At 37.6% G+C, this 13,788-nt stretch overlaps 2 protein-coding genes across 9 annotated transcripts in view; one reads left to right on the plus strand and one right to left on the minus strand.

Annotated features, from left to right (window-relative positions):
- MCPH1 (microcephalin 1) overlaps positions 1-13,788 on the minus strand; it is a 218,668-nt gene that overhangs the window by 46,584 nt on the left and 158,296 nt on the right. The gene's annotated exons all lie outside the window — the stretch shown is intronic.
- The window catches only part of ANGPT2 (angiopoietin 2), a 66,937-nt gene continuing 64,931 nt past the window's right edge, over positions 11,783-13,788 (plus strand). For 3 of the 4 annotated variants that reach the window (XM_054023960.1, XM_054023962.1, XM_054023964.1), the window contains exon 1: positions 11,784-12,450. In XM_054023960.1, coding sequence (XP_053879935.1) covers positions 12,163-12,450 — 288 coding nt within the window. In that variant the 5' untranslated portion in view covers positions 11,784-12,162. Of the gene's footprint in view, positions 12,451-13,788 lie in introns of all 4 variants that reach the window. The other variant, XM_054023961.1, reaches the window with a different exon arrangement.

A 13,788-nucleotide genomic window follows, 5' to 3' on the forward strand; every position in this document is an offset into this window, starting at 1 on the left:
TAAAAGAAGTTTTCAAGAGCCTCCAATTCAATTTATTAAATAGTATTTAATGGGATATAGTCAAAGGAAGCCACTTTAGTGAACAAAAATTGATGTATCTATTACTCTGTCTATGCACAGGTAGGCAAGGTGCTCATCTGTAGTGAGTGACTGGCAGTATGATTGACAGACATGTAGTTTTCTAGAAACTCTGATTAACATGAATTAACCTTTGTGGGACAGTATCTGCTAGTTGTAAAAGATGGAGAACTTTTCTTTTTTCTCATATGGATTAAGAACAAAACTGAAAATGACCAAAAATTAGATACAAAAACCTACATTAATGCAATATTAAGGATGCACAGTTATGGCACATGCAACTCAGGAACTGACAAAAGTTATGATGGAATGCACAACTACAGCTCTGTCCTGTTTGCACTGCAATACCATATAATTACACAGGTTATTAGCTCCATAATGTGTTTCTCAAGTTATAGAAAAAATACCATACTGTATTAACTGAGAAGTAGCATGTTATCATAACCAAAGACAGAATTGCAAATCTGTGTATGGAGCAGAGTTGGTGTGTGTATTCAACTTTAACTTTTCATTTCCTGATTTGTGTGTTTAACTGCTGCATTTATATAGTTTTTTCTATCTTCAGAATATAATTTCTTAAATTAAATTGCCATGGCAGCTTTAATACCAGAAATGGTAGACCTTCAGTTTTGTATCTCATCTGAGGAGGCCAAAAGCCTCTCAGAATTGGTAAGACAACTCCCACCTGTTTATGCTCTCTGTATGTGTGTATATATATCTCCTCAATATATGTTCCATTCTATATGCATCCGAAGAAGTGGGCTGTAGTCCACGAAAGCTTATGCTCTAATAAATTTGTTAGTCTCTAAGGTGCCACAAGTACTCCTGTTCTTTTTTTGAAAAAAAGTCAATGTTTCTATTTACATTAGAACTGGGAAAGCCTCTCATTCCTAACGCTCTTACCTTTAAAAAAAATAAACATAAAATCTTACATTTTGGCCCTAACCTTATTTGGAAATCTTTGTAATACATATTTGTTTATTTCCTTGTTTGTAAGCCAGTAATAATGATGATAGTAATCATTAGCTGCTGCTATAGAGCTTGAAGGGCACATGCAGGAGCTCAGGTTTTTTTTTTTTTTTAAATGAGTCACCTGACCATGTTCTTTAGTAGAGAGGAAGACAAAGAATCATCTTTAGAGAAGGCAAGTCTAATTTACAGTGGCTCTACTCATTACAAATGTGTAGCCAAATATACTGCAACAAGTAAACCTCTCTCTGCAAATATTCTGCTTGCACTCTTAAAAAAAGGTTAACACATGTACTGTACTTTTTTCTTGAGGGAAACAGATGTCAGGAACTAGGTACCTTACTGCTGCCATAAATGTCCTCTCCCTGAAACCTTTGTTTATTCCTCTTGCACAATTTCTCACTTCCTTTTCATTCTCTCTTTGACATAAATTTTTCTTTGAGTTCAGAATCTTAAGTTGAAATAATATGTTCTTGGGAAGTAAGACATGCTGTTAATAAGTATACCAATATTAGACAAGCAAGTCTATCACTAACATATGAATGGCTGTGGAGCAGAGGAGAGGCTTAAATCAGAAGGACTAAGGGTGTTTGGAAGGCTGGATTACTGTCTAATGCCTAAAACTTTTTTTAAAAGGCATTGCTTTAAACAAGTTATTAAGCACAATGAACTTTTTTCTTTAAGCATAGCTGTTTTCCTATTTTCCAACAGCATTCAGGACTCTTTCATATTCAACTGATTTTATACTTGACCTCCTCCGTGCCCCCCCCCCAAATAAAAATAAAAAAAAGACAAAATCCCACAGGAGAGGCAACTGGGAATCAAGGGACATTTTTCTTTGAGGATAGGGGAGATCAGAGCATATTCTACTTAGAGAGGAAGCAACCAGTCAAAGGTTAATTTAGGAAGGAATGGGGTCACAGGGAATTTGAAGAGATTAAGAGAAAAAAGCAGGTGAGAGGCTCCAGTTTTGGAGACAGAGAAGAAAGTTGAGAGAACTGGTAGGTGAGGTCCCATGGGAAGAAAATCTGAGGTATAAGGGAATTCAGGAGGAGTCAGTGTTTCTCAAGGAGACAATATTAAAGGCACAATTGCAAACTATCCCAATGCAAAGAAGGAAGGAGGGAAGTGTCTAATATCCACCAGAAGCAATTTAATGACCTGAAAATCAAAAAGCACGCCTCTGATAAGTGGAAACATGGATGATTTGCAATGGAGGAATAAAAAAGAATACCACAAGCATGTAGGGACAAAATTAGAAAGGTTGAGGCACAAAATGAGTTACACCTAGCAAAGGACATAAAAGGCAATAAGAGGAGATTCTTTAAATACATTAGAAGGAAGAAAAAGATGAAAGAACGTGGAGGCCCTCTACTTAGCGGGGAAGGAGAGCTAATAACTGATAATATGAAGAAGCTGAGGTGTTTAATGCCTATTCTGTTCAGTCTAGGGAACCTAAGGAACTAGCTGAAGCAATCTTGGAATGATTAGCAATTATCTTCGAGAACTCAAGGAGGATGGGCGAGGTCCCAGAGGACTGGAGAAGGCTAAGTATAGTACCGATCATTCAAAAGGGAACAAAGAGGACCTGTGGTATTATAGACCAGTAAGCCTAACTTCAATACCTGGAAAGATACTGGAACAAATTATTACATGATGCATTTTTAAGCACTTAGATGATACCAGGGTTATAAGGACTAGCCAGCCTGGATCTATCAAGAAAAAACCATGCCAAAGCAATCCAGTTTCCGTCTTTGACAATGTTATTGGCCTGGTGGATGGGGTGGAGAGGAGAGCAGTATATATATAAAAATATTGATATATTTTGATTTTAGTAAGGCATTTGAAGGTAACACATGACACTCTAATAGGCAATTTAGGTAGTCTAGATGAAATTTCTATAAAGTGGATGCACAACTGATTGAAAGGCCATACTCAAAGAGTAGTTATCAGTGGTTTGCTGTCAAATTTGGAGGGCATATTTAGTAAGGTCTGCAGGGGTCAGTCCTGGGTCTGGTACTATTCAATATTTTCATTAATGAGTTGTTTATCTTATTTAATGTTATTTCAACTTGACTGGAGAGTATGCTTGTAAAATTTGCAGATGACACCACACTGGGAGGGGTTGCAAGCACTTTGGAAGACAGGATTAGAACTGAAAATGACCTTGACAAATTAGAGAATTGGTCTAAAAACCAATATGAAATGTAATAAATACAAGTGAAAAGTACTATTCTTAAGGAGGAAAAATCAAACACACAGTTACAAAATAAGGAATAATTGGCTAAGTGATAGTAATGCTGAAAAGGATCTGGGGGTTGCAGTGTATCACACACAATGAGTTAACAATGTGATGCAGTTGCACAAAAGGCTAATATCATTCTGGGGTATATTAACAGGAATGTTGTATTTAAGACATTAGAGTGGGACAGTTACCTCTCCTCAGCACTGTTGAGACCACAGCTGGAGTACTGTGTCCAATTCTGGGTGCCAGACTTTGGGAAAGATATGAATAAATGTAATAAGGAAATACAAAGTATGCTGGAAACGGGGATAATTGAAGAGTCAGACAGTCCTTGGGCCTTACTAGTTGTTATGGTTCCTAAGAAGGATAGGAATACAAGGTTGTGTGTTGATTACAGAAAACTTAATACTGTCACAGTACCTGATGCATATCCCATGCTCAGAATTGATGGCACGTTAGATACATTAGGCCAGGGGAAATATCTAATTACTCTAAACTTCATGAAGGGATACTAGCAAATCCCTTTAGACAGCGAAGTACAGAAAAATAATCCACTTTCAGTACTGATTTGGGATTTTATGAGTTGAATGTGTTGCCTTTTGATTAATGTAGGAGCCACCTTTCAAAGGCTCTTTAATCAAGTGTTAAAGAGTTACAAGACTTTGCACAGGCTTATATTGACGACATTGCAATATTTAGCAATTCTTGGTCAGATCATAAAAACCACTTGAGAATAGTGTTGACAAGACTCAGAGATGCGGGTCTCACTGTAAAAGTGTCAAAACCTGGAGGAGCCAAAAGGTCTTTTTTTGGTAGGGTAGGTGATGACCAAATTTCTCCTGATCCCTTGAAAGTACAAATCTATTGTTAACTGGCCTTTCCCCCAAACTAAAAAGCAAGGCAAACCTTTCATAGGCTTGGCTACCTATTACCGCTTACTTGTACATGGCTTCAGTGCCATCACACAAGTTGGTGTGTGTACACTATTCCCTTGGGGACAGCAGACGTGGTATTTCAGATGAGAGTGTTCAGTGGAGAAAGGGCTGGACATGACAGAGGAATGCTTCAAAGGGGCTCAGGGATTGGGGTGCACCTATTGTTAACCTGCACGGCAAAGTTAGGGCTGAAAGTAGCCTTCCAAACAATCTCTTCTGGGTAACAGGCTAGTGGTGTCAGCAGTCTGACACCCAGGGTATGTCTTCACTACCCGCCGTATCGGTGGGGAGCAATCGATTTATCCGGGATCGATATATCGCGTCTCGTTAAGACGCGATATATCGATCCCCGAATGCACTCACCATCGACTCCGGAACTCCACCAGAGCGAGCGGCGGTAGCGCAGTTGACGGGGGAGCGCGGCCGTCCATCCCACGCCGTCTGGACCCCAGGTAATTCGATCCAAGATACTTCGACTTCAGCTACGCTATTCGCGTAGCTGAAGTTGTGTATCTTGGATCAATTCCCCCCCCCCCCCCCCCCCCCCGCAGTGTAGACCAGCCCCAAGTTAAACAGAAACAAGTCTCTCATGTGCTGGAGGCACAGTCCTGGATACCCTGAGAACCATCACAGTCGGGCAAGTAGTAATGGGCTTAATCTGCAGCAAGAGAGATTTTACGTTAGATGTTAGGAAAATCCTTTTTACTATAAAGGGTAGTTAAATTCTGGAATAGGCTTCCAGGGGAGGTTGTGGAATCCCCATAATTGGAGGTTTTTAAGAACCAATTGCACAAACACCCTCAGGGATGGTCTAGATTTACTTGGTTCTGCCTCATTGCAGAGGGCTGGAATTGATGACCTCTTGAGGTCCCCTCCAGCACTATGATTTTATGAAGGAAGAAGACTGTGAAGGTCTTCGAAAAACTCAGTAGGATTCTGTCTGAAGAGGGAGAGTAAAATGTGGCAACAAATAAATGTCAGGTACTGAGGGCATGAGTCACTCAGATGAATCGAGACCAAAGAGTGATTTTGTTACTCTCTTTTGTAACTAATGCTCCATGGCATTACACCAATACAATATGACCAATTTGAGACTGGCACAATATACATTTCTAAATAAATAATTTTCCAGAATAAATGTATTTGAAAAAAAATTACTTCTTATTTATATGCTTAACAAAAAGAGGCAGGTTGCAGTAAACTTAAAGTTATTCAGAATGTCTTGGCTTTTTAAAATAAGCTCATTATTTTGCACAATAAGTTTAGCAAATTTCATAGGAAATACATCACATACAAGTGCATCCTACATTGATAAGCTTGGATAATAAGATGATGGGCATGGTATAAAAACCTAGATAAACAAACTGATAGGAAGTTACTGCTTACTTCAGAAAGGATTTAGAGTTGGCTTGATTTAACTATGGGTCATGAAGAAAATACATTCATTAATTTCAGCTCATTGCAACAAAATATTTGGCATTCCTTTCTCTTAGGGGGAACAAATAAGACTGCAGACTAGATGGCATGATTATCAGTGGACTAGTTAGTATTCAAAACCCTATTAGTGTTTTTAATTTTGTGATTTTATTAATATTGTCCTTGTTTGCATTTGTTTCTGAGAAACATTCAAAAAAAAAGGAAGGAAAGAAAATATTTTGGCATCATCAAATTAAATTATTATAGACTAATAATATTAAAAGGACCCAAGAATCAAAGATGAGGTCCTAGCAGAAAAGTATCAAAATGGCTAAAATTCAGGTACCAGCAATCTACAAAAAGATTTTTATGATTTTAAAATTTATTACAAGATTTCAGATCTCTTATTTGCATCTAGAACTTTATTCTGAAGTTTAATTCTCTCATATTACAACAATTCTTTAAATTATTCAGGAATGTTAAATATTACTATAATAGTGAATAGCACTTGTGCCTCATCATCATACCCTGGTTTCTTATTCTATCCCTCAGATTTAGTCTCACGGCAAAAACTTGAACTAAAAAAAGCATTAAAATGACAATTCACTCTCCTACAAAATTAACAACCTTAAAATGAGATGGAGGCAAAAATCTGCAAATATAGACTAAGACAGAATCAACATTTTCTTATATTACTTCAAAAACTTTTATGCTTCCTTTAGTATCAAAGATCTCACAGAAGTGCCCCTCTACTTGCCTGTCAAACAGAAGCTGTGCAGCTGTATATAAAATGATAATTGGAAAGATAATATTAGTGGTCTTGCTTTTAATACAGTCTACTCATATAGTGTAAGAAATAAAAACAGAACTGGTAGAGTAAGGGAAATTACTGTTTCCCAAGAAAGGAAATTGCCTGAAGCACATCTGGCAAAAAGGTTTAAATGCTTAATTTTGGCAAAATATACATTTCACTCCTTTTTATAAGGTGAGTTCTGTAAAGCGAATGGCTTTTTTTTAAAGGGGGAAATATCTAATTTTTACTTTAAATATACTGGGCAGTATTTGCTATTTTATGTCAAACACTATATACACTTAACTAAAAGGCAATCAGGAAATTGCAGACTAAGCATCACAATTTCAGTTTGGATAATACATTGTACTGTACATTCAAACAGGCCCCTCCATCTATAAAGCACCACCAAAGGGAGATGACCATAACAAAAGTATTGAAAGGCAACTACAACTAATATGAACTATAATAAACCTTTTATTGAATTTTGTATTGAAATATACAAAACCCCGTGCCAAGTTATTCATAATCCTCCTACTTTAATATGTCTGACAAACTTACAATGGGATGTTTCCTCTCACTGTTGATAGGATGCAGATCAGCCTGTCATTCAGCAGTTGTGTAATAAGCCCTGCCCTCCAAATGAGAAGCCAGACATGTTCCAACTCCTCAGAGATACAGTAACAATGCAGCATTCAGAATTTCTCCTACTCACCGGAACTTTTGAGGACAAAAATTTATTTAAACTTTCCTTACATTTCACACTAATTTTCCAAATTCAGCTTCTTCCCATTTCCATTCCCCTTGAGCTATGGCTAGTTTGGCTTTGCAGGAGATAATTACTTTGGAGGCACAACTTTCCCTCCTCTGCTGGGAAAGCTGCTCCCAAGTGGATGACAAGGGCAAACCATGTTCAAAAAGATGCGCCAAATGCAGCAACTTTTCCAACATAGGGTTAAAGAGCAGTTATGCTCATTTTGTTGGCAGGATGCCTCACTTTCAGCTTCCTACACATGGTGGGAAAAGCTAAGATCCCTGCAGCAAAGTAGAGAGTAAGTTGAGACAGATGTCGAGACAGCAAAGTCCTCACTGATATACCTGAGGGGGACATTCAACTCACTTCACCACCAGACAGCGTGTATCAGACAGTAAAGAAGAGCAGTCTCTCCCTGTGCAGGAGCACTAAACTAATCCTCCACACACAGAAGGTTAGTCACAGCAGTGCACCTAGCCACAGATCTCAGAAGAGGCTGCTGTGAAGCTATTGACTTGCCCACTGCTTCCACATGGGTTCCAGCCAGCATTCCTGGAGAAAGATTTCTGTACTCTCCACACTACTCCCGAATGCCACTGCAGCAATTAGGAGCCACACATTCAACGGAAATGCTAAATTGGTTGATCTTTCCAACATTCAAACCACTTGATTTCTTTCCTGTGGAGGTCCAAGCTATATCAAGAATTATTAGCCAATCTTGCTCTTGGCCCCTCTACCCTCAAACAGCCTCTCAGAGTCACACTCCTGCAGTTCCCAACACAGAAGCAGATTCAACCCTCAAAAGCCAGGGCTACAGTGTGATGGTTCTCAGGGTACCCATAACTGTGATTCATCTTGTTACTTCCTTGACTTCAGTGAGAGAGAGATTTGCTTGTGTTTAACGGTCAGTGCCCTAACATCACCAGCCTGTTAGCCACCCAACCACTCTCAACTGGGCTGTGCCAGCCCTTACTTTGCCTTGAAAGAAATAGGTGTAACCCCAGTCCCTGAGCTCCTTTGAAGCATTCCCCTGTGGTGTCTAGCCCTTTATCCCCTGAACACTCACAGAAATACCAGGTCTGCTGTCCCCAAGGGAACAGTATACACACCTGCTTGTATAATTTAACTCAGAATCAGTAACACCTTTCCTAATATCACAGCACAGATATATTTATAGCGAAAACAAGGATAAAATTTATTACCAAAAAATTCATGATTCAAGATATTGTGAGTAAGAATAATAGGGAAAAAAAAGGTTACCGTTTAAAACAAACTCATAGCACGTTTTCTAGAGACTAAACTTAACAGGCTAATCTCATGTCTAAAGATGTTTATCTCACCAAAGCCTTTTGCAGCATCTTCAACCAAGGCTGGTTGTGATCCCATTTTCATGAATGTAAACTCACTGCCTGTTTACCTTCTAAGTGGAGGATCAATGGGTGTTTTCTTTACTTTATACTTGCATCCACAAAGTTCAGTCTGTACTGAGACAATATCACCCCATTGCTTGTTTTTCCTGTGTGCTCTTCCCTAGTGACTCTACACGTCTCTTCTGACTTTGTAATGCTTAATTTATATGCTGACAGAGAGAGAGGTGAATAAACATCTTTTGTCTGACAGAAAAGCTGTTATCTCTGCCATAATACAGACTTTAGAACTTCATTTTCAATATATATACATAACTCCTAGATAGTATCTGTACATACATTTCATAACAATATTAATGACCAGTGTGATGCTGGCTTTCAGTTAAGACCTCACATGACATTCTTTGGTGAACCAGAATCAGAATATTCTTGTAACCCTCTTGCCAGTTGGCATTGAGGGGTTGCCTGATCACATCCAGTCCCTTCTCAAAAACCCAGATGAACTGAAGTGCAAATATGTTCTCAGTGACTTAGTCGACCAGTGTGTGGAGGGATGAATGATTCATCCTTAGTAAATCAGAGCTGCCATCTCATAAGAGTTTTTCCAGATCAAGAGCTACTTTATAAATCCTCTCAGGAAAGGGTTCTTGGCCCCTCCTTGTCTGACAACTTCTCAAAGTCCCAGTCTCTTTGAGATAAAGGTGGCAGCACAGCTCTAGCAATCAAGAAGAAAACCTTTAACAGATCACACTGGTCAATGTTATCTTCCACTTCATTGTCGAACTGAAGCATGAAAACACACATAGGTCCCACCAAAAAGTGTAAGAAAAGTAAGAGAAATCTTCCAAGTATTCCTCACTAAGAAAAAGGAAACTTTCAGCACTGAAGCATGAAACAGAGGCAGAACCTCATGCAAGATATTTTCCTCTTCAGTATTTTTAAACTGAGTTATCAAGGGTCGTAAGTGCTTTGGAGAATATTTCCAGGGGAGAAGCCAGTCTAAGTAAAAATCTAAATAAAAATGTGAAGTAAAAATCCCTTAAAAATGTAAAGGAAGATCTGCATCCAACTTAATTCAACTTTAATAATGCGAATGACCCAATTAATCTAATTTTGTCTGGTTAGACATCAAGATATTTTAAAAAATCTAAGAGAACAAATGTGATTGTGCAGACTCCCTGAAGATTGCCACAAGTAATATACAAATATATGGAGATATACCTATCTCCTAGAACTGGAAGGGACCCTGAAAAGTCATTGAGTCCAGCCCCCTGCCTTCACTAGCAGGACCAAGTACTGATTTAGCCCCAGATTCCTAAATGGCCCCCTCAAGGATTGAACTCACAACCCTGGGTTTAGCAGGCCAATGCTCAAACCACTGAGCTATCCCTCCCCCCAAGTAATCTGATTTCTTGAAAAAGAAACTATTGTGCAAACAGAAGGATATTTTTGTTCAAAGAAACAGACAGAAAAGTAGAAACTTCTCTTCAGAGTTTTGTGGCTGCATCAACAAGTTTCAGGGCATCTGTCACATTTATTAGTTTTGGTAGAGCAACACCAAGCTGGACATATAATCTATGCATTCTCTTTATTTGCCAAAAACAAATGTTTCACTACTAGATTTATTTTACAGCAAATATCCTTCAACCTGTCTTTAGCTTCAGACAAACACCTCAATGAACTGGAATCCAAAGCACAGTTGCTGGCAAATACTCCCCAGAAAGCAAATTTGACATATTTGTTTTATATCTCATACAGCTGAAACTTAAATCAAGCACATTTTGTCCACTTTGGGGTTCTCCAGAAGTAAACTTTTTGGGTTGTCTTTAGATAAGGCAGTCACAAAAACATAAGGTGGAGTAAGAAATCTCAACCATCCAATGAGCAACACAGCAGAGAGCCTAATTCCTACAACTGGCTTTCACAGACTTTATACCGTTTCCATATCATTGAAAGTAAAACAGTGTTAATGTGCTTTGGCAGAGAAAGATATATAGGGAAACATGTAAAGATGCTTCTTATGATATATATTGCTTGTCCTATGGATAAATAGGGGACTTTGGTCTCCAGTGCGTATTATTTTGGAACCTTCTTTAGCACAACATTCACATAAAATTAAAAGCAATATTTAAGAAGAGGAGTCCAGTCTCTGTGTCCAGATCCAGGGAATTATAGGGCAATTTCTCCTCAAGAATCAGTTCCCCAGCATGATGGTTTCCAGAGCATATTTTCTACAGCAGACAATTTATTTTTCCAAGATTTTATGGGAATCAAACTCCTTCCTGGTCTTTCTTAGCTGTTTAGTAGTCTCATGCTTTTTGAAGTTAGCTGATGATTGCAGGACACAGAGTAATCCCTCTCCTCCCCATGTACGGCCCTGCACTATTAAATATTGCTTCATGATGTATTTTTCTTCACCTTCCACCACCACTATTGACCACAACCAGAGACGTGAGATTAGGCCAGTATGATCTAATATAGCAAATTCTATACTTCCATGTCATTTATTGATGAATTCTTACTGCTACTCTGTTTGAAACATTATCCCCTTTTGCCCAGCTGGGTGACTTTTGATTTATGAATATTTTTAAAATGAACATAATTTAAAATAGCCAGTTAATATACTTGACTAACATTTAAAAAACTGTTTATAAGCTTTGCTATTCACTTTTTACGTGATTTACATAAATTATTCTATTCTAATTACAGTATAATTTATTTATGCACAATATGTTCAGTTGAAGGCTCAATTCTTTAAAAAAAGAGCATTATTTCTTTCTGAAAGGGTAAGCTGAAGCCTACTTTTGTATGATTAGAAAAGTGTCTCCCTCCTTATTTATACAAACTATTAAACATAAGCCAAGCAATGCTTGGCTGAGACATTTCAAAAGAATTTTTCTTTAAGAGGAACAAACAAACAAAGGAAATTGTGTGTGTATAGTTTAAAATGATCACAACAAAAAATTTACAAGCTCACACTGAAAACATAGTTGGAGGCTATAAGAACTGATGTCTAGGAAATTCTTAATTAGAGTTGTGCTTAAGAAATTCACAGGGGTCCTGTAATGGATCAGTTTTTCAAGAGATTTAGTGCAGCATACCATACAGCATTCAGCAGTGTGCTCTGATCTTTCTGCTGCCTTGCAAGTGACCCCCCCTACAGGAAGATAACGGATAAGCCAGGAGGGAGGAGCAGTTTAGCTACACATGTCTGGCTACTCTTATCAACTTATCATATAAGGAAAGGAAAGTGATTGATTCAGATACCGAAGCTGTAAAATCTTGCCAAAAGACAAGCAGAAGAAAACATTAAAGCTTATTTTAAAAACTAACACAGAACTTGCAGCTGAGACAGGACTGTTTCTCTATTTGCATCTGACAGTTTAGGGCACAGCCGGAGAGAAGACAGCACTTTTTTTTTTTTACCAAGTTTGCAACGGGAAAGTAAAAAAAAAAAAAAAAAGAGCCCTCATTCAGAGTACTTTACACATGCCAGTAAAGCACTGAATTTCAGGGCAGGTCAACTAGATAATCTGGACTCTTGTTAATCATACTGAAAATAAAAAACTTCAGTATTTTAGATTTGCTGGGTTATCATAGCAATTAAAATGTGGCTCGCTGTTTACTTTATTTTGAGCTGTAATCTTGTTTTAGCTTCAGGGTATAGCTCCTTTCGTAAAAGCATGGAGACTATCGGCAAGAAGCAGTATCAGGTTCAGCATGGGTCATGCAGCTATACCTTTCTATTGCCTGAGATGGACAACTGCCGCTCTTCTTCTAGCTCTTATGTGTCTAATGCAGTGCAGAGGGATGCACCACTAGATTATGATGATTCAGTACAAAGACTGCAACTACTTGAAAACATCATGGAAAACAACACTCAGTGGCTAATGAAGGTAAGACAATATCATTTCTATTCTAAACACAGGGTATGACTTACAGTAATATGTTTATATACTTTTACTAATGCTTCTTTTTCTACTTCTGTAAGTCTCTAATTTCACAAAATTGTCACCAAACTATGTATTTCCTAGGCTAAGTTTGCAAATTAAGAGGTTCAATCAAAAGCTCATTTTGAAGCCAGGGATCATTATACCACAAGTAGAAGGAGAGAGCTGCATTATTCTGCAAAACCTGTATGCTGTTTAGCTTGCAAGCAACTCAAATTTAATGACAACAGTTACTAGCAGTTATATATACTGGCTTCAGGCATATATGTGAAAAGTCATACATGAAACAGTGACAGTAATAGGAAAAACTTGATCAGCTAGTTATTTACAAACAACTGACAGTGGCTAGCTTATCTCATCTCTATTTAAAAGTGCCTACAGTTTATTTACATGGAATCATTTTCAGCACATTGTACAGAGATTTAAGTATGAGACTCAAGATTAGCAAGAATTCTGTGTCTAAATCTACAAATGCTACTTTGAATATCTCCAGGGACTGATTTGTAGTGAAATTAACCTAGGGAAATGACAATTTCAAGAAAGCTCCCCTAACTAAAGTCCTTTGAATCCTGCAACTCTTCCACTCAAATACAGAGTTTACAAAGGAAAAAGCAGAAACAAAATGTTGTCTACTAGTAAAGAAAGTCTCTGTCCTCATAATTCCTACAAAACAACCAGTTATAATTGAGGGAATACATTGTGTGCGCGCACACACAGATGCACATGTACACACATACCCCAAACAAGGCAATATTTATATATTTCTACATGAATAACGGAAAGGCAATTAAATAATTCACTGATAAACGTTATTAATGTTAACAGAGGATACAATTACATTCAATTCCACACAAACAAGTTACATTTTTACAGAAACTAATTCGGACATTCCCAAAATATTAAACAGTATGTTAAATTTTGACTTAAGCTTGAGTTACACCAGCAGATGTAACATTTTAATCTTAGTACAGGAAGAATAGTTTAGTTGCACAGTATAGCTCTGATCCTGAATCATTTCACACTAGTATGCCTATATTCTAAGCAAAAAGTATTATGATGCTTTAACATAATCACCATAATATAATGCTGCAAATACTTCTCTTCATATGCTTCAATGACAGCATAAAAATGGTTCTGAATTGTAAACAAAAGTAGAAAATAGCTCATTACTAGTCCAGTATGTTAGTGACTTTCTTAAATATAAACAAACTTTTTTCTTTATTTTAACATGTGTAATGAATTATCATTATAAAATATTATTTTCTCATTAGGATTCACTTCCTC

The sequence above is a fragment of the Malaclemys terrapin genome, chromosome 3 (genome assembly GCF_027887155.1).
Source record: "Malaclemys terrapin pileata isolate rMalTer1 chromosome 3, rMalTer1.hap1, whole genome shotgun sequence".
In the NCBI taxonomy this organism is placed as follows: domain Eukaryota; kingdom Metazoa; phylum Chordata; order Testudines; family Emydidae; genus Malaclemys; species Malaclemys terrapin.